This window comes from Crassostrea angulata, chromosome 5 (genome assembly GCF_025612915.1).
Source record: "Crassostrea angulata isolate pt1a10 chromosome 5, ASM2561291v2, whole genome shotgun sequence".
Lineage (NCBI taxonomy): Eukaryota > Metazoa > Mollusca > Bivalvia > Ostreida > Ostreidae > Magallana > Magallana angulata.
In genome coordinates, this window is record NC_069115.1 from 26,501,165 (window position 1) to 26,523,128 (window position 21,964).

Consider the following 21,964-nt stretch of genomic DNA (forward strand, 5'->3'; position numbering starts at 1 on the left):
CATAAAACAAAAGAAAGCATCCTTGCCCATTCAAAGGAATATCCCCACTTAATAAATTTAGTTAGTCACTTTGATGTCATTACTGAAATCCATAGCAGAAAGGCCTTCCATCACATCCCTAGTTACAAGGAAGATGTTTTAAAGGTCTTAAAAGATTTACAAAATACTAATATGCTTTCTATTGTTCCAAATCGAAAATTCAAGTCTCAAGATATTTCAGTGGACAAAAACCCATTTGACAATGCATTTGTTGGATTATCTACTATGATACATAGACATAAACCAAGCCAACCTTTTATTCGCCTAAGAGATCCACGGGTATAACTGTGTTATGCTTAAACTTTTTTAGCCATTTCTTCCTTATGACTGCAACTTTTACATATATCAGTACATAATGACTGCTACTAGTTTTTGAAATGGTAGGTACTGTTGTACATGATTTATCATGCATAATGTATTACACACTGTTTCTATGGTGGTTTTTTTTTACTGTTCAACATGTATTGTTACATGTACAACCTAACTTTGGTGCATTATATCAAGTCAATCAGACATACGGGTAGTTATAAATGAGCAACATTGTGATTGTATCACGATATCAAAAATATGCATTGCATCTTTAATAAATATTTTATAGCCACCTTATTTGATGTTTCACTGTAAATGTTATTTCAATTATGATACACTTGGTTTACATTTTCTCTATAATTTTATTTGGTAGCAAATTCTAATTACATTGATTACCTGGTATATAGGCTGTAAATGTTAATTAAGAGACTAGATTGTCCGATCATTTTAAGACTCTTTTTAATCTCCCTCAGAAGAAGAGATCTATGAAAACATTAAAATTTTAAAAAGCCAAAATACCTAGCTTATGTCTAAAATCATATCTAAAATTTTAAAAACGATGTGAAGAATAATTTTTTACCAACTGATCTGGTATCGACACAATTCTGTCTAAATAATGAAACAGAAACTAATTTTAACTTCAACAAATTTATGCATATATAATCATTGTTGAACATGTTTTGGTATGAAATGAAGTACATGTTTCTCTAGTAACACTCTCTATCAAAAGACTGTAAATCCTTTACAGTGATTTCAAGATAAATTCCAAATTCAGACTTATACACATTGTTTTCAGTAAATAAGACAGCACATAACAATGAATTTCAAATATCAATAAGAAATTAACATTGATGGATAGAGTTATAATGGTTCATATAAGTCTTAATCAGATTCATATTCCTCTGTTTTATCACTGTCACTATCATCACTTTCCTCTGTGTTCACATTAAAATCATACATTTTTTCAATTGGCAATAATATACATTCTTTACACATACAGTTGAGGGCACAATTATCACAGCATGCATGCTGTCCCACTAAACTTTCTTTTACTTTAATCAGTTCGTGGTCATCCAAAAAATTGTCCAAAAGACAAAGACGTCTACAATCATTCGTAAGAAGTATTTTCTTAATGGCTTGATCAGCCAATCGTTGATGATACGAATTAAAAATTACTAAAGCAATAGATGGCATGTTGTCCCTCCCTACTCTTCCAATTTCTTGCACAAAATCTGAGACATTTGACTGTGCACCATATAAAATAACACTGTTAAAACCTTTGGCATCTATACCCATACCTAGTGCACTTGTTGAAACTAGTATACGAAGTTTACTGTCCGACTCTTTCAGTTCATTACTTAATGTCTTCAGTTTCTGAATGATATAAGTCAATATGATGGACACAAGATGGCACCTCTTCAATTAAAAAATTATACACTTTTGACGCATCATTAATTGAAGTACAATAAATTATAACCCTTGGGAAATTTTCACATAAATCTTGGAGAGGGTCGATCAGCCAAAACATGGCAGTTTCTATATTTTTTGACACCTTTTTTACAACTAATTTAATGTTAGGTTTATCAGGTGAAACAATGATTTCTAAGGATTTGTCACTAAGATTGAGGCACTTCTTTACACGTTTGGCTGTTTTCTTCGTGCATGTTGCACTCAGAGCCAACACATTGGCATTTGGAAATAATGATCGTAGCTCTCCAACATGTCCAAACCATTTCCTAAATGCCTCTTTGCCATCCTCACTCTGTCCCCTATAAAACATATTACATGTTATTGTCTAAAAGTATTTACCGGTATTATATCTCATTAAAATTTGGTGTTATATAGATCTGCTTGCTTTAAACAGCTTTAATATTTATTTCATGATAACTTCATTTATTCAAAATTAAGGTATCCGATGTACAATTGAGCCAGAGAGCTCGGGATTTTCCGGGATGAGCTCGGTAGATTACGGAGCTTGAAATAAATTTTCAAAAAGTCGCACTATTTTTGATCTGACATAATAAACGATAAATAATAAACAATTGATGCATAAAGTCAAGCAATATTTTTTTTTCTTAATTTTAAAACGAGTTATTTTAACTTTCCCCCCAAACGTTGATTGTGACGTTGTAGCAGCTTCACGTCATTTGCCGTTGTATGACGTTATTTTTTTTCTTCGGCGCTCTTGCAATAACGTGAAGAAACAAATCTTAATTTATAGAGTAAAAGTTGCAGTGCAAAAGTCACGTATTTCGTCGAAAAATACTGAGTAGGTCGTTTTAATCATTGATTTCGTAGACATTAATTGTGACTGTGCATGACTTGAATTATTAATTGTCTGTTAATCGTATGCCCCTATTCAATCTGTTCAATTTTTTGTATACCTAATTTCATTAAACATACAGAGTGTTGCGGACCTAACATTTGTATAAAGGCGTATTTGCTACTAACTATTTTTAAAAAGTACTTTGCATACGGATTATGTGGTTAAAATGCTTGTACACGTTTATTGTTATTATTGTGTTAAAACATCTCCTTGTTATTTTCCGTAAATCAAGTTAACAAGAGTCAAATAATGAAATTTCTAATCATTGATTTATTTCTTCATCGGGATTCCAAACAATTTTCTTCTCTCGCATTTTATATCACATGTATGTGCATGAACGGTACATTTTTTACTCTTTTTCAAAATCGCTGGATTTTATATCATTCAAATAATACTATTAGATACTGATTCCGACTGCTTTAAAGTCAATTCGTTTCATTTTGCTGTTTACATAAAAGAGGCGCGTCACCATCCAATGAAATCAAATACTCGAAATTTGATTGACAGGTTCAGCCAGATAGCCGATGTCCGATGCATGTTATGTGTGGTATTTGTACACAATCTTATCGTGTAAAAATGCATGCTTATTACAACATCACAGCGTCATTTATGGTTGATTCATATTTTGTTTAACTGTGTAAAGCATGTTGATGTATTGTACATTCCACAATTGTACCGATACGGAAACATCGTAGTCAGACTTTATCGACAGTCTCCATTTTAAAACTGACTTAATTTTTTTGTTAAAAAGGATACAATTTTGAGTAAAAGATAATACAATATATATTGTTTTCTACGAGTTTGGAATGAATTGGTTTGGAATGAATTCTAATAAAACATTTCACACGGTTCTTGCACGCTTTTTTCGTAACGCTTTACACACCTGATGTGACCCGCAATTCACGACTTCGTTGTATGAGTAACAATATTTTTTGTGCAAACATTTTGCTGAATGAAAAAAAACTGAACAGTTTAGATTTTTAATTCTAAAATTACAAGTTCTAAATGGTAAAGGTATAGAAAACAGGAAAATTACCAGGTAACGGGAATATGCGTTGGATTATGAATGCGACGGCTGACGTGGGGGGGGGGGGGGGGGGGTTAAAAATCGCGCGAGTCGTCATGGTCATTGTAAAAAAAAATCGCAAAAATAATAAAAGATATTGATAAAGGTAATCAATTTATTTAAAAACTTTATTTTTATTTAAATATGTTGGCAATTTTTATTTCATAAATATTATTAATGATTACACATGTTTTCGTCAAAGAAAAGTAGTATTTTACCATGCGTGATTTGCAGAGCTAGAGTTACTTCCCCATAGTGATTTGGCGGGAAAAACATCTATTTTTAGAAACTACATATCCTTACCTATCAAACGAGTACATTGAATATATACCTTACCAGGCATCATTTTTTGGTCAATTGTACATCGGATACCTTAACCATGAACTCTATAATCATTCTTCTAAAGAAATTTTAATTGAATCCAACATATAGATTAGAATGTTTCACTATCAGTCATTTGCATGTACACCACAGGCCAACTAACTGGACACTTGCTATATTATGTATCAATATGCAACTTGAAAATATGTGCACTTACCATGTTGCTATTGTATGAAACTCGTCAATAACAATCGTTGAGACTTCAAGACTACTACGCATTGATTCTCTCCATTCTGGGTTGCCAACCAATGCCTCTGGGGAGCCATACACAATATCTACTCTTCCGTCAAGAATATTTCTATCATCCTCATCACTGGACCCTATAAATAAATATTTCAATAGATTCTGAATACCCGGTAAATGTTCTTGTAAATTCATTAAAAATATTACGATGTTATACAATGTTATAATGGGCATTTCGGTAATTTCGAGGGGCACTTCGGTGTTTTCAACGGACATTTCGGTAAATCACGGGCATTTCGGTTAACTCTATGTGCCGATTTATTTTCCTTTTATAATCTGTCAAAAAGCAAATTGCTTTCAATGTATTTTATTCAAAGCCGATTTAATAAAGCAGAACAAAATATGCATTATAACTTTTCATACACCAACCTTTATATGCTGCAGTCAAGTTGGAAATACTTCGTAAATATGCCACCTGGTCCTGCATAAGAGAAATCAACGGGCAACATACTAAAATTTTGCCAACGTTCATGCCCATCTCTCTCCGGACAGGAATTGCCATCTGGAATGGCAGAGATTTTCCAAATCCTGTAGGAAGGACCGCCAAACAGTCTTCCAAGTTCACTAGACACTGCAATATCTGTCTCTGTTCTCATTTCAAACTCGGAATATTAAATTTCTTCAACACCTTTTCAATTGCTTCGTTCATTGCCTCTTTCGCCGCCATTTTGCTTGCACAACCGAACATTAGAAGAAAGACGTTTCTCATTGGTTAAGAAGGCATTTCCGTCTCCAAAACGATTGGTCACTATTTTTACGCAAATTTGACCCCTGACGTGACCCTCTATGGGATGTTGTTAGATGTTTGTGTAGCGAGTAAGCGAGCGGATCAAACATCTAATTTTAATTAGATTGTATTGTATGAGAATAAAATCTTTATAAATCATTGTACAGGGGATGCCTATTACTTTAATCTTAATTTTAGTCATCAATGCTCATCTGCTGTTTATCGATGACATCACCTAAATGACCTGATTCCCACAATTTTGCAAACTAATGAAAATTTTGTCATTTTTTCCTTATATTTTGCATTCAGAAGTATAGAGCGCAGGTCTGCTCAAGTACACTTTTAATATATGTTTTTCTTCATATACTGTAAACGTACTACATTTGGCTGTGTATTCTTTTTGGCGCTTTTGATGGAAAGCGACAACCGCTTAATCAAGTACATCGCTTAATGCAATGCATGTATGTATATGAATAGTCACATTCAAGAATACGCCAATTCAAATCCACGCCAACTTTAGTTTAAAAACTAATTTCCGCCAAATATCGTACACGCCAAATATAATACGTTTACAGTAATTATACACATAATATCAAAAAATGGTACTTGAGCAGGCCTGTGTTTGATGTTTCCCAGACAAAAAACTATCAGAAAAGACCCATATTTTGCTAAAAAACATCAATTTATCAAAATAAGACAATCTTTATGATGTCATTTCTATATTATGACGCCACTGTGGTGATAGCCTTTTATACATTTATTTTTAATATAATTTCAACTATCTTCCACCTTACTTTTAAATCTCTTTAAAAAACTTTAATTTGGGGGGCAAAAAATGCATAATACCGCACATAGTCATTTGAATCCCCTTTACTTAAAGATGCTTTGTGCCAAGTTTGGTTTGAAATTGGCCTAGTGATTCTGGAAGAAGTCAAAAATGTAAAAAGTTTAGGGACAGACAGACAGACAGACGGACACCAGACGAAAAGTGATCAGAGAAGCTCACGAGCTGTCAGCTCAGGTGAGCTAATCAAACTAATCAAAAAGTGGTAAAAATGGGGGCATATAATTGACCTTATCAAATACAAATCTTTTCAATATTTATAACTTCAATGTATATCCCCTTGAAAGGGTACAATTTACAGAAGGATGCTACCTTTATAGCACCATTATTAATTAAGGATTAAATTTTGTCTATTTCAAACATTAACAAAAGCAAAATCTAGTCTAAATAAATCTGTTAAGAACACTTTTCAAGACCCTCTAAAACTACTAACAAAATGCTTTAATTTAATGTTTTTTTTAGACAATCGTGTGCCATTTTTACCCAGGAAAAATTGGTTCTTAAGTTCTAAAAATCGAAAATGTAGTAAGGTTACTTCCTCAGGACAGACAGACAGACAATTACAGAACAAAATATCATAAAATCTCATTTGAATCTGACAGAACATATCTAATTTGTTGATTACATATATGATTTAGCATACAATTTTGTAGATGAAGTACCTTTGTTGCAGGAAAGTCACGGTTTCGAAGCCGAATTGTTCCTAATGTTGTCAAGCACAGAGCTTTTGCTTCATCACTGACCTTTACTTTCTCTTTCATTTTCTCAATAAATGAAACAGCTGTATCAATATCTGAAGAAAGTTACAAAAGTTGCATTAATTTTCTGTCAGAACCTAAGAACATTTTCAAAGCAAATACAAACTTAAAAAATGAATAAATCCAAGGCTCAGTAGTCTTTACAGTCACCAGAGCGTGATGCAACCCTGCAAAACACAAAATAAGAGGCTGAGGGGTCAAATTGCTGCCCTTAGCAACTTTATACAAATCTGACACCTATTATTGAAGAACCTAGACCTTGCTGCTACTACACTGCACATGCAAAACAAGCCATTCACATGAAAGGTTAATGAATTGATGATGACTGCATTCTCTGATTTTTTAAGTTTTTAAATGATATGAGGATACAAATAAACAAGTCATAATGATTTATATAAAAGATGGCAATCAATTACACAACTGCTAATCAGTTTATCACAATTTGTTTCAACCAATTAATCAGTTACTCAGATCAAACAAGAGGCCCATGGGCCATATTGGTCACCTAAGCAACAATAACTACAATGAAATCAGATTTATGGAGTCAAATATGAAATACCGTATTTTTCCGACGATTAGTCGGTATTTTTTTCCTCTGAAGCAGAGCACCCGACTTATCGTCTTGTTCGACTTGTCGTAGGCTCGTAGTCAGAAATTTTTTAAAAATAGCATTAAAAATCTTGGTTTTAATCATCTTGAGTTGGCTGTGTGATTGAAAATTACGTTGTTGAATTCACTGTTCATCTTTAATAATTATCATTTTCACTCATCTGTCAACACTTAAATACATAATAATAACAACAGTTATTAAAAAATGTTACATTGTCTTTAATCAATTAAAAGTTTTACTGTTCCGTTTTTATAAACACATCGTCACATGATTCTATGTATAACTAGTAGGAAGATAACATTGCGCAGTAAAATTGAAACCAAGTTTGAATGGAAGAAAATATTGCAGTAGGTCCGGGGGATGTTTTTTTAATTTTAATTATTTTATTTGTAAAGAGTTGTTAGTGGAAAGTATAAATCAGAAATATTTAATGGTCAAATTCAATCTTAAATTACGTAATCGGCAATTATCAATACTACTGTTTATACAATAGGCTGACACCGGTTGTGTTAATAATCTTGCCCTAAGGCTGAGATCTTTACGGCAATTTCACTCCCTGTGTATATAAAGAGTACCGTTGTAAGAGTGATTATAGTTCATTGATTAATTATTGTCCAATTCGTTGATTATTGTTAGATAATTTTTTTAGGAAACGTATGTATGTCGTATATCGTCATTATCAAGTCGTATAAATGACTGATTTATTTCTAACAGTGTCTATCTAAAACAATAGCGTGTAACTGCATTACTGGATACAAAGTAAACAAGTTTCATCAAATCATAGTAATTGCTAAGCTTTCTGCACTTGAGATCCCCCTTTGAAGTCCGACACGAGACAGGTGCATGCCTATGACACTGGAAATTGTTAAACAAACATTGACCACGCGCCGAGTCAACAGGTGGCTGGTTACGTAATGGCGAATACACTGGCGATAGTCAGAGTGGATACTTATTTTAATGCTTGGGAATAAAATATTTCTGTCAAAGTAAGTTTAGTTTTGCATAACACGCGATATCGGGAATTGTTTACAATGCAAGCGACTTTGTAGAAGTTGCCGGTATTTGAAAATTTGATGCATAAGTATAAAGCGTAATTGTTTAAATGTTAATCATTAATAATAATTGGTAGCAATATCGGTGACATCGTGGCATCATACACTGATAATGTTACTGCAGTTTTATAGGCCATTTTGAAGTGATAAGATCGACGTATGGTCTGCGATCGACGTATCGTAGGATTTTGTTAATATTTTTGCTAAAAATGGGCAATTCGACGAGTCGTCCGCATCGACGAGTCGTCGGGAAAATACGGTATCTGGACAATGTAATAGAATAGATCTTGTATAAAACGATTTGCAAGTTTTTCTCCAGATATTTTTTGTAAATCATTGAGCCCCTTTTGTAAGAGAATGTTTTCATAGTCATATCACATACTGAGTATTGCAGTTCTCAAGATCTGAAAAAATTGATCATATATCACTAGAACTACATCAAACTTTGAACCCCTGTGGGGACCAAAAATTATCCAGGGACCACAGTCTAAGCAATTGAGCATCAAGAATATGTCAAGATGTCCACATATAGGTAAAACCATATATTACACATTTGAGTTTATGAGAATAATTTAAACTTTTTTCCTATGAAAAAATTGGACCCCCTCCCCCAATGTGGTCCTATCCTACCTCCAAAGATCACAATTTTGATAATTTAAACTTGAATCTACCAAACTATGGATACTTTCACCAAAGTTAGAGCTTTTCTAAGGGATTATTTTTCTAGAAAATTTTTTCAAGATTTTTCTCTATGTACCGTACATGTTATATTCCTATGTAAAAAATTTGACCCGGTTTCCATCCAACATAGTGGACCCACCTTATCCCTGGGATTTATGATTTTAACAAACTTTAAACTACCCTACCTAAGAATGCTTCCATACAAGTGACAGATTATTTGGCCATTTGTTTTTTGCTATATCAGGGTTGTCTTTAGAAATTAAAGTAGAAGGAAGAAAAATAAAAGTAGAAGGGGGTCTGGAGGTCTAGCTTATAGCTAGATTGTGTTTGAAATGCAAAAATAGCCAGGTAATTAATTCACTTTAGGCGGGGTAATTCCCCGCCTCTTGTGTCTTAGAGACAACCCTGTATATATTCCTATGTAAAAACTCGATCCTCCAGTTGTGGTTCCACCCTATCCGTGGGGATCATAATTTGTACAAACTTGAATCTACACTACCTGAGGATGCTTCCACAAAAAAAACAGCTTTTCTGGCCAATTAATTTTCGAAAAGATTTTTCTCTACTTATTTCATAATATATACTGTATTGCACATGGTAACGTTGATGTACATGTATCAAAAAAGCAATTAATATTGAATATTAATTTACACTTCACCATCTTGTGATTACAAGTACATGTTTACTTAATTTTGAGCTTTAAAAAAATTAGTAAAATTATCATCACATAAAAAAAATAGCTATTATGCTATATAATATATACCTGTCATCTGTTTGACTATGTACACCATGATTTCAGCCAGTGCTAATGGATTGATTCTGAGGAAAAAAAACCAATTACATTATACATTACAATTACAAAAAACAAATACATTATAAGTTTGTATGATAAGGTTTAACTATGTCAGTTTAAGATACTCATCCACAATCAAGTTTCTTTACTTTCTATTGCATTCTAATAATTCTGACACTATTTCTATGAATCAAATATTGATAAAATAGTCCCCTCAACTAACCATTCAATAACCATGTGTTCAGAGAGATAAACAGTTATTCTGTCCAGGAAATTTATAGTATCAAGACCTTAATTTTTTATCTGAGGTTCTTGAGCCTGCCCACTTCTATTCCAAATGCCTTGTGGCTAATTTTCTTTTTTTTTTAAAAACCCCAATCACTGCAGTGTTATTCCAAAAAATTCCAAGTATGTTTTTTTCATATTAAAAGTGGGTCTTATTAAATAACTATTGTTAGTGTCTAAACTATAAATGCTTTCCATCTTGTTTTATCAACTCTTACCTGTGCTCAAAATCAGCAATAAAGTTTTCATACATCTACAAATACAACAGATACACAACTTGAACAAAAGCCAGGAAACTAAGTAAGCCATGGAAGTAAGAAAATATATGAAGAAAACAAAACTTACATTTAATTTGTTATGATAAATTACTACAGGATATTGATAAAATTTCATACTATTTTTACACACAAAAAAAACAATGCAACGTATCTGTGACATGACATCTTTACTTGGTTTCACGAAGCATCCCTCCACCTTTCAAAGGATTATTGCATAATAAATATTATTCCGAGGCATATTTAGGATAATTTTACAATGTATATTTAATAAATTTTCAATTTTAGGGGGCTGCCCCCTCTAGATCTGTGCATGGATATCGTATAACAATGATCAACAATGTAAACTCCCATGCAGGTGATTCGATCTCCCTGCGACAGGTGTTTAAAAATAATAGATAAAAACAACATGTAAGTTATATGACCCTACGTCACTAACATTTTGAAATCTCAGTTCTCAACTCAAGTCCATGAAAGACGAGTGCATAGTTCTGAGGTTATCCAATTCTCTCAATTATATATGTAATAATACAACAGGAATGATTTAAGTGTGACCCTGGATATTGATTATCAAAATGTTCACTTGAAAATCGTATTGCATAAAGAATACTGTGGAATCATTAGAATTCGTGGTGGCTCATTTTTCATGGTATTCGTGAGTAGCCCTCCCCCATGAATTTTAATCCTCAATGAATAGAACTTTGTTACGAAACAGTAACCGACACATCCACGACATTACATCCCCACAATTTAGCAAAAAGTAACCATCCACAAAAATTGACCCCCACGAATTAAAATAATTCCACAGTATATACACCTTTTATAAAATTTGCCAGTTTATTACTGTTACGTATTGAATTGTTCTGGAAGCTTTTTTTTAATCCATTGATCAATTCAATTGATTAAAATTACACTGAAACTGTCTTTGACTGTACGCAGAGCTATGTGTTCAATTTGTTTACTCGCTTCGACGAACAGCGCTACCCAAAACTGTACACTTCCGTTCCTACACTGTGATATACACAGAGAACGACCTAACCGATCGAAGTTTTTTTTATAAAGAACGAATGAAGCAACTGAACAGCATCCAATCACTTGTAAATGTCTCCGATTGATGACATGTAAAAGTACCTACCTTAACTAGTCCGTCTCCCTTGGAAAATGTAGGAGTTTTTACAAATTTGAGAAGCTTTAAGGTAAGTTGGTGCCATAACCTGTAAATGTAAATTTGTTTAAAATTCAATTTATCTTACAAATATCTACTGGTAATCATTTCTCTCCAACCATTCATTCATGTAACTTATAATAGTTAATAATTTATCGTATGTGGAAAATATAATGAAATGATACATGATTTCTATTATTTTCGTCACAAATTGAACCCTTAGTTGATTACTCTTCATTCTTCTTCCCATCACCTGTGAGTTATTTCATACTTATGGCTCATTCACATGAAGCAATCTGATTAGTCGCTTAGAGTACATACAACCTGTGACACTTTTGTCCAATAAACAGAGTGCTTCCAGCACATGATCAGTTAGTTTGAAATATTTGACATTGTACTGGCTTTTTTAACGATTTTGACAGAGTTTACGAAAATTATCGGTCCTACCAGCAAAACCGATATAAAATCAAAATGTCCAATAACATTTTATATATTACCGGTCCGTGTGACAATCCGGAAATTTTCTGTTTCTACACACAAATTTTTGCATTTTAATCATAATCTCTAAAACGGTATTAAGCCTTTAGCTGTGTATGTTTCTACAAAAATTGTCAAAATGTGACGGAAACGGTAGCCTGAGACAGACTACTGGCGTGCGACCAGTTCTCGCCGAGTACCATTTCTCGCCAGTACATTGTGACGTCATTTTTCTTACATAATTTATAAGTTGATAAAATGACGTCACAATGTACTGGCGAGAAATGGTACTCGGCGAGAACTGGTCGCACGCCAGTATAGTCTATAGCATATCAGGGCTTGAACAAATTTAACAAGCAATAAAATTAGAGTCAAAACAAAACAATATATGAAATGACAGACTAGATATGATGAAAGGGCATCTACTCAGTGATCTAGTCCCATTTATATTGGCTTCGCCCTCCAAACGGTTACACCGTAAAACATATTATAGCTAAATCAAGAGATTGTGCTGGACCTGTCTAAAATCAAAAGGAGATATATCACTATAGCTAGAATGCCCCTTTCGATACAGTTTGAAAAATTAAACATACTTTTTGTTGTAAAGTTCTTCAATCTGTCCCCAATCTGTAGCAACATCCCCCGATGACTTTCTTTGTTGTTCTGTTAAGTAGGCTCCTACGTCTCTCGGCATGATGAGTTTGAGTTTTGTTGAATCCTAATTCGTTGAACGCCGAGCCCGAGCATAAGATAACAGAAAACTACAAGAAATCATATTGTTGCAAGCGTCCAATGGGCCGAATATATACAAATATTGTATGAACATCATTAATTTTACATAAAAACACAAAAAAAAGAAGAAAAATACAAGTTTGTTGTACTAATTTTAATGGTAAATATTAAAATATTTTCAGCAACACGTTTTGAAATTTCAAAGGACCACATAATAAAATAGAAATGGATTATTTAAAGGAACAATGTAATTATGAATCTTATCCACACTTCATTTTATGAAAATAACCATGATCATTTATTTGCATAAGGTTCTCAAAAGAATTAAAAAGAAATCAGGTTAGCTCAAACTTTCAGGTTAATTCAGAATTTCAGTTCTTTCATGTTTTAGCGTAAATTATTGATTTATATGTCATTCCATCATAATTTGTTATTATATTTCACATGGAAATATGATGAATACACACAAAGTCATTTTATTTGACGCAGCACATGGAAATTCAAATATATTAATTATATGAAATTTCTTGTCATTCGGGTCTTTAGTATTTCAGGTCTTTAGCATGCCCCGTATACATTGATATGTATTTTTGCTTTTGAGAAATCACTTCCGTTCACTCCGTTTTCGGAGCAATCGGCAATCCTCGGCTGATTCCGCTACGCTCCATACAAAAAATGTCGAGTGCGCGAGACATCCGAGTAGTTCCGAGTGTTTTCGGAGTCCGCCCAGACTGGTATACCGATCCCGATACATGTTGTTTTGATGAAAAACTCTGAAACCTTCTGGCGGCCCGTAATAAACATGCTAAAGAACCCTAGAGAACTCTGGGATTTTTTTTCATTTAAAGGGCTGATAAATGCTTTATTTCATTATGTATGTATATGATCAGTTACATGTTATACTGCACATAATATGTTTTACGGTGCTACCGTTCTGGCGAGCGCAGCAAGAATTACACATACCTTGCATCATTGTCAACTTATAGTTTTATTTAGGTATCAACGAACGTCAAAGAATTTTTGAGAGAGTATTGTTCTACAATAAGTATGCCAAAGGTACTAATTTGAATGGTTAGGATACGTACAGTGCAACCCCCTTCCCACAGAGAGAGAGAGAGCCCGGTACCTGTTTGTAGGTGTGTAATTTCCCACTTTTAAATTCAATGGTCTGACTATATGCAATATCTACATAATTTTTTTAACTGTTTATTTTTTCATTTTATTCTTTTTTATTTATTTCAAAATATCCTATTGTTTATTTCCTCCCTACTTATGCATGCACAATTAGCTTAAAAATGGATCGATATGACAGTAAAGTATGGCTCTTGCTAATATATATACATAAAATCTCTATATTGAAAAAAATTAAAAACAAATCATACGTCAATGGGGCAGGTATCGCAGTCTATACTGAAATAGCTAGTACACGCATTACAGATGTTTGATCCACCTCTAAATTTATCGCGGGAAATATAGCGCGAGTGCACTGTGACGTCATCCATGACTTTATTCGTCTTTGTTTACGTTTCTCGACTCAATATGGAGGTATGGAAGCATGTAACAAATCTTTTGAGTCTCGCCAAAGCATATGCGGTACTCAAAACGTGTTTTCAAACTTTAAGTCACTGTAAATTACGAGTTAAAAGTCGGCCATTTTTGGCATAGCACCACGGGTGAAAACATTAGAGAGGACAAAAAATTTTGTTTGATGAACTGTAGGTTTAGCTCGTTCTTTTTCCCGCGCACACTGGTTCTTAGAGCTCGCTTCGCTCGCCGGCGCTGCGCGCCGGCGAGCTGCGCTCGCTATAAATATGTTTTACGGTGCTACCATTCTGGCGAGCGCAACAAGAATTACACATACTGTACCTTGCATCATTGTCAACTTATAGTTTTATTTAGGTAATATGTTTTACGGTGCTACCGTTCTGGCGAGCGCAGCAAGAATTACACATACCTTGCATCATTGTCAACTTATATTTTTATTTAGGTATCAACGAACGTCAAAGAATTTTTGAGAGAGTATTGCTCTACAATAAGTATGCCAAAGGTACTAATTTTAATGGTTATGATACATACAGCGCAACCCCCTACCCATGCAGAGAGAGAGAGAGAGAGAGAGAGAGAGAGAGAGAGAGAGAGAGAGAGAGAGAGAGAGAGAGAGAGAGGTACCTGTTTGTAGGTGTGTAATTTCCCACTTTTAAATTCAATAGTCTGACTATATGCAATATCTACATAATTTTTTTTACCTGTTTATTTTTTCATTTTATTCCTTTTTATTTAGTTCAAAATGTTCGATTCCTCCCTTCTCATATACTTACCTGCCTACTGTACATGCATACACAATTAGCTTAAAAATGGATCGATATGACAGTAAAGTATGGCTCTTGCTAGTTTATATATATATATAAAATCTCTATATTAAAAAAAGATAAAAAACAAATCATATGTCAATGAGGCAGGTATCGCAGTCTATACTGAAATAGCCAGTACTCTCATTACCAGATTACAGATGTTTGATCCACCTCTAAATTTATCGCGGGAAATATAGCGCGAGTGCATTGTGACGTCATCCATGACTTTGTTCGTCTTTGTTTACGTTTCTCGACTCAATACGAAGGTATGGAAGCATGTAACAAATCTTTTGAGTCTCGCCAAAGCATATGCGGTACTCAAAACGTGTCTTCAAACTTTAAGTCACCGTAAATTACGAGTTAAAAGTCAGCCATTTTTGGCATAGCACCACGGGTGAAAACATTAGAGAGCATTATGGGACGTAGACAAAAAATTTTGTTTGATGAACTGTAGGTTTTGCTCGTTCTTTTTCCCGCGCACACTGGTTCTTAGAGCTCGCTTCGCTCGCCGGCGCTGCGCGCCGGCGAGCTGCGCTCGCTATCAAAGAACGTCAAAGAATTTTTGAGAGAGTATTGCTCTATAATAAGTATGCCAAAGGTACTAATCTTAATTGTTATGATACATACAGCGCAACCCAGAGAGAGAGAGAGAGAGAGAGAGAGAGAGAGAGAGAGAGAGAGAGAGACCGCTACCTGCTTGTAGGTGTGTAATTTCCCACTTTTAAATTTATGGTCTGACTATATGCAGTATCTACGTAATTTTTTTACCTGTTTATTTTTTTATTTTATTCCTTTTTATTTAGTTCAAAATGTCCTATTGTTTATTTCCTCCCTATTCATATACTTACTTATAAAATCTCTATAATATATATTAAAAAACACTAGCGTCGGAAGCAAATTGAAAGTGGGGGGGGGGGGGGGCTAGACTGATCCTCAGAAATACTGAGAGAAAATATCTAATTCCCCAAATCATGAAAATCCTAATCCGTGGGGGGGGGGGGGGGGGGCGGGGGGGGGGGGAGGTTTTTTTTTCTCAAAAATAGTATGCCTTTGACTCCAACTTCTCCATCTTTCAAACGTACATTACGGAACAGTTATATTTCCTGCGAAAAAAAAGGGGGGGGGGGGGCTGAACCCTCTATCCTGCTATGTGCAAAATGGTTAGGTCTAACTTAGCAAAAAAAAAGCCCCCCCCCCCCCCCCTAGCCCCCCCCCCTCCCCCGGTTCCGATCGACGCCTATGAAAAAAGATTAAAAACAAAACATATGTCAATGAGGCAGGTATCGCAGACTTTACTGAAATAGCCAGTACACTCATTACAGATGTTTGATCCACCTCTAATTTATCGCGGGAAATATAGCGCGAGTGCACTGTGACGTCATCCATGACTTTGTTCGTCTTTGTTTACGTTTCTCGACTCAATACGAAGGTATGGAAGCATGTAACAAATCTTTTGAGTCTCGCCAAAGCATATGCTGTACTCAAAACGTGTCTTCAAACTTGGTAAATTACGAGTTAAAAGTCGGCCATTTTTGGCATAGCACCACGGGTGAAAACATTAGAGAGCATTATGGGACGTAGACAAAAAATTTTGTTTGATGAACTGTAGATTTCGCTCGTTCTTTTTCCCGCGCACACTGGTTCTTAGAGCTCGCTTCGCTAGCCGGCGCTGCGCGCCGGCGAGCTGCGCTCGCTATAAACTCATTAAAATTGATTTTAAACCAGGGACCTATAACTATATACGTCCCTGTAGTTAAAGAAGGAATTAGGTACTAGTAGTTTATACATATTGGTAATGTATTGATATTCATCAATATCTTAAGGACACAGTATCATAGTACAAGAAAAGGTACGCTGTATGCAAACAATTCACAGTATTTTAACCCGATGACATTTTGTTTCAAAGGTAGGACCCAGTACAAAAAGGTCCGCCTCGTAAAAAAAAAAACAGGTCATACATGGATATAGTGAGTTTAATGTAGATTCTTGTATATTTTGTAGTGATATTTTTCAGTCGATCTTCTTAATTATTATTGAAGTGGACTTAAAATTGACTTCAGCGTAGGTTTTATTTTTAAAAATTTTTTCAGAGAAGTGACACATTATCTATAATAATATTTATATAAATGATTTTCATCGTAAAAATATTTCAATTAAAATAGTGAAACCCGATACATGTACATGCATTGTGTCTTTAAAAAAGACCGAGAAATTAGTGTTATGTTAAGAAAGAGATGTAGTAAAACATAACTAAATTGATTTTTATCCGACGACTTTTTAAAAATGTGCCAAATGCATGGAATCCAAACCAAACTTGAATTAGAATATATTTGAATAGATTTAATTGGAAAAAAATAAATTCAAAATTGTATTTTACGACAAAACTGAATGGGCATTTGCGCTATCTTTTCCCTCCATCTTCTTTTACCGGGGTGTGAACATTTGCCATTTTCACACAATTACTTTCCACGGGTGCTTGAGGACAAGACCTTGCCCCCCCCCCCCCCCATCTAAATCCCCTCTATAGTTGACTTCATTGATATAAATTTCTTTGAAGCCATGTACACAAAATGTCTAAAAATTAACGGAAAATAAACAATTAATGTAAAACATACCCATTGCAACTGAAAAGAGGATCTTTTATATGTAGGTTTCGGGTGTTAATTTTCAGATATTCAAGATGGTACATGTTGTGTACATGTATTTAAAGGAATTTCTATCAAAAAAGCGTCAACTACCCCGGGGGTCTAGATTGGGCGGGGGGGATGGTCTGTCCTCAAGCAAGAAATTCCCCTTAAATTCTTTGCAGATGCAAAATGCAAATACAGCCAAAGGAATAGGGCTCTTTCTTATGAACAAATTCCTTTAGATACTCACCCTCTTTGATTATAACAAAGGCAAAGGTTCGATCCAAAAATATACTAGTATATAAATATAATAAATAGCATAACTTACAAAAGCAATGATGCCGCTTGCAGGTATCGTTGTCATATTGGATTGTATAGAATATTAGATTTTTTAAAAATGGGTAACGTTTTTAAGCGTGTATTATATTGGCAAGATGTGCAAAAAGGGGACGTTTGAAATGTCCTTTGTTTACATAATAACTTCAAACAATAAAACACCTGAAGGTGTGAACCCTTCACACCTGTAGGGTGGTGTGTGTATATAACACCTGGGCCTCGTAAACATCAAGCATGCTAAGATTATGACTTAAGTAGGGTCATAAGCAGGACTTAGGCGGATCTTTTGTCGAATTTGAATGCATTTGTAATAAAATTATTGTCTTATGTTAATAGCTTGTTTATTCTTGATATCTTTGATATTAGATGGGGTAAATGTAAATGTGCAGACACAATTCAAGTTGGCATGAATATACATACATGATATGAACCTAATTTAAAAAAAGAAGAAGCTCAAAGCGATGGATCTTAGGCAATGTATTCAGTCTGTTGTTGTTACTTCTTTGTTTTGACGAATATTCACTAGTCGTTTTCGAAGGCTGCCTGTGGCGTAATATGGCGATGGCGTTAGAACTTGATAGAGTAATATACTCAGTAGTGAAATTCTTTAAATCTTTTGTTATTCATCTTACCTCACCAATACGGCAATTCACATAATCTGGGTATACTTTCATCGTGAAGTCGATATACATGTAAATGAGGCAATTGTCATCTATAAAATCGCAAAGGGTTTGTCCTTTTTTTAATTTATCAAGTTTACATATATAGTTACTTCTTCTCAACTGACCTTTACGTGTTGACAACATATTCAGCAGCCCAGCTGCATACTAAATGGAAAATGTTATAGCTCTTTACGACCACTGTTAATATTTATATCAATTAAATAAAAACGTTTATATTGATCTTTTGTAAATATGTGATAAATACACTGTATTCAAATACTAAATTGAAATAATACACAATGGAACTTCTAAATGTATGAAAACAATACTTAAGACATACTTTTAAAAGTCACCTCTACCGGCCGCCTAAGTTTTAGGTAAATTGTCCTAGCTAAGCACTCTTCTAGTTACGGACTTAAGGTGGGTCGCGGGTTTGCTTTCGTCATCAAATTTTGTACTCAATTTAGACAACTTGAGAGGCTGTTTTGTGCACATTTGTTTATGACGTCATAACAGAGACATCTCAAAGTTTCCCGCATCACATTTTTTATCGTCAAATGCTCTTAGTATAGTAATTCGATTTAGGTCTACATGTATAGTGTAAATACTGTAGTAGTAATTCATATCAAGTCTTAGTTTTCAACTAAGAATCGTAAGTTAGAAATGCAGATTGAGAGAGAGAGAGAGAGAGAGAGAGAGAGAGAGGAAGAGAGAGAGAGAGAGAGGAGAGAGAGAGAGAAGAGAGAGAGAGAAGAGAGAGAGAGAAATTGAAAAGGAAAAGAAAGGAACCTTATTTTATAATCAAAGGCCTGAAGGGCCATAATGGCTTACGGGTTTGATATGACTATATTTACATGGATCGAGTACGATTCCCTCTATTTCTTACGGAAACTTTAGTTTATTTATAGCTCTATAGAAAGTTACTAGCTACATGTAGTTCATAGATCTATAGAAACTAACAGGACCGATATCAACATGCCCCATCTGTTGATTGGTCGAACCTTAGTGACCGAAACATACAGGATTGAAATCTAGATGCCTCTTTTATCAATTGGTTGAAAGCACCATTGCTTTTAGGAAAATCATAATAATGATGATGTCAGACTCAAACTCCACTTTGAGACTTTTATCCAACGACTGAAGTACATTAACTGTAAATTAATTCAACTTTATATAGGACACAAAAACACTTAAAACCAACATGTTCTCAAATATCAGTATACCTTGTATTCCTACGCACTATGAACTTGCGCGAGAGTTGGTGCAACGTAACAGCGCCACAGCCAGCGCGAAATCACTGCGCGTAAAAATAATATAACCAAATGATGAAATGTACTGCATGTTATGTACTATAATTAATGAATTCTCATGAAATCTACACCAACAAGTATTATTCCATTTTATTTGTATTTCATAAATGTATAATTGTTCATATTTTCTAGATTTTTCTCTACTTTTTTAAGAGGCTGACCTTCACAAGCTTTTATAAGAAATATAGATTCACAAGGCAGTTCTAACACCTTCTGTTTTATTTTTTTTCCCTTTGTACAGAGATAAACTCTTTGGAGGGGGGGGGGGAGAGAAACAGACAGAACTATGCAATTACAGCAAACTTGTTTTGACACCAAATTTAATTAAAATTAATTACTGCACTATAACTAAAATTTGCAGTCAGTCTCTCTTCACATGACATGTATACACAGTCATTTTCAGAGGCATACTATACGATGTCTCTATGTTTTAGTAATGTGACATCGCTTCCGTATATGACTTGCAATCAAGCTTAACTGTATATTGTTTTCTTTTTTGAGTACATTTGGTCTCAAGTTTCCAATATTTTTACGACAAATAAACACTTCAATCATAGCACAACCAAGGTAACACCATTGAGGGAACATTGTGCTATTTTTAGATCTTGGAAAATCCCCAACATTCGATAATGGCGGAGGTGTCGAAGAAGGCACATTATATTAAAACAAGTAGTAATTGCCCCTCTATTTATGCATTTATTACCGATTTATACTCCCAGTTTCAATATACCTCAATCATAAATTCAGTTCTTTAACCGTTAAACACTTTCCCCCTTGCTGAGATCGATGTCGATCGAAGTTAGCGACGCTCTCTGCGGGTGCAAACGTTTTTATGAAGATTGAACGAAATAACGACAACTTTACATATACTTATCACTGTTAGGATCTGAAATAATTGGGAAAAGATTGTTTGCTTATAATACATGCAAGTATGCATAGCGGAAAGCATGGCGACAGTGTGTGATGCATGGCGGGGGCCTATACCTCTATGCAAAAACGGCTTAGGGAAAACACTGCAGTTAATATTCATTCGCGTTAGATTTCGAGTTTATTTAAATAAAGTCAATATTGGTTACAATAAAATAAGTGATAACATATGGAAAGTATAATCTTGCTTAAAGATATTTATTATGAACAACAAACAGTTAACTTTGCAACATTCGAATAGAACTATTTTTTGTCGCGCATGTTCAGATAACTGAACTCTTTGCCGTAAAGAAGATGGCCGTAAGCCATACAAATTAGAATGACTGACGATATAACAAATGTCGGTACCATACTTATAAATAATTTTCTTCCGATTCCGCAAAATACCATTACCCGTGTGGATATTGGTATTTAACGGAATCTTTCAAACTTACTAAAATATGAAACATATGAATATTTAACTTTTTCCTTGCGAATGTCCTTAATATATTTTAGAATTCATCTTAATGTAGAAATAAGCATTGTGTTTTTGCTTGCTTGAGTAACAAACTTGTAAAAAAAAGTCCGCTCGTGTAAATAACACACAATGGATTATACATAAAATAAAAGTTGACGTTTTACACAACACAGGCGCACAAACGCTGGAATGATATGCACATACGCATGGATGAAATGGTTTGTTTGTTTGCTTCATTTATTCCAAAAGAATATAGAAACGGCGAGAAGTTATGATATGTTTCATATTTTATATTAAAGATTCAGTTCCGTTTCATTAAATACCAATACCCACACGAGTAATGGTATTTTGCGGAATCATAAGAAAGAAAGAAATTCAGAAGTATAGTAACTGCATTTGTTATATCATCATTCCTTTACATCTACCAAGCATAATTTCCTCTATTTCTTACGGAAACTTAGTTAATTCATAGCTCTATAGAAACAGCCAGACTGAAATCTACACGCCCTATTGATCGATTGCGGCTGAAAG

General features: G+C 34.3%; 1 protein-coding gene and 1 pseudogene across 1 annotated transcript in view; both read right to left on the bottom strand.

The window, feature by feature from the left end:
- Positions 1–12,781, bottom strand: part of LOC128183311 (26S proteasome non-ATPase regulatory subunit 13-like) — a 34,568-nt gene extending 21,787 nt beyond the window's left edge. Inside the window, exons 1-5 of the mRNA XM_052852271.1 lie at positions 12,625–12,781; positions 11,525–11,603; positions 10,333–10,367; positions 9,800–9,855; positions 6,598–6,728 (exon numbers count right to left, since the gene is read on the bottom strand). Coding sequence (XP_052708231.1) covers positions 6,598–6,728; positions 9,800–9,855; positions 10,333–10,367; positions 11,525–11,603; positions 12,625–12,725 — 402 coding nt within the window. The 5' untranslated portion in view covers positions 12,726–12,781. The remainder of the gene's footprint in view (positions 1–6,597; positions 6,729–9,799; positions 9,856–10,332; positions 10,368–11,524; positions 11,604–12,624) is intronic.
- On the bottom strand, positions 971–5,156 carry LOC128183314 (uncharacterized; annotated as a pseudogene).
- Positions 12,782–21,964: the final 9,183 nt, after the last annotated feature.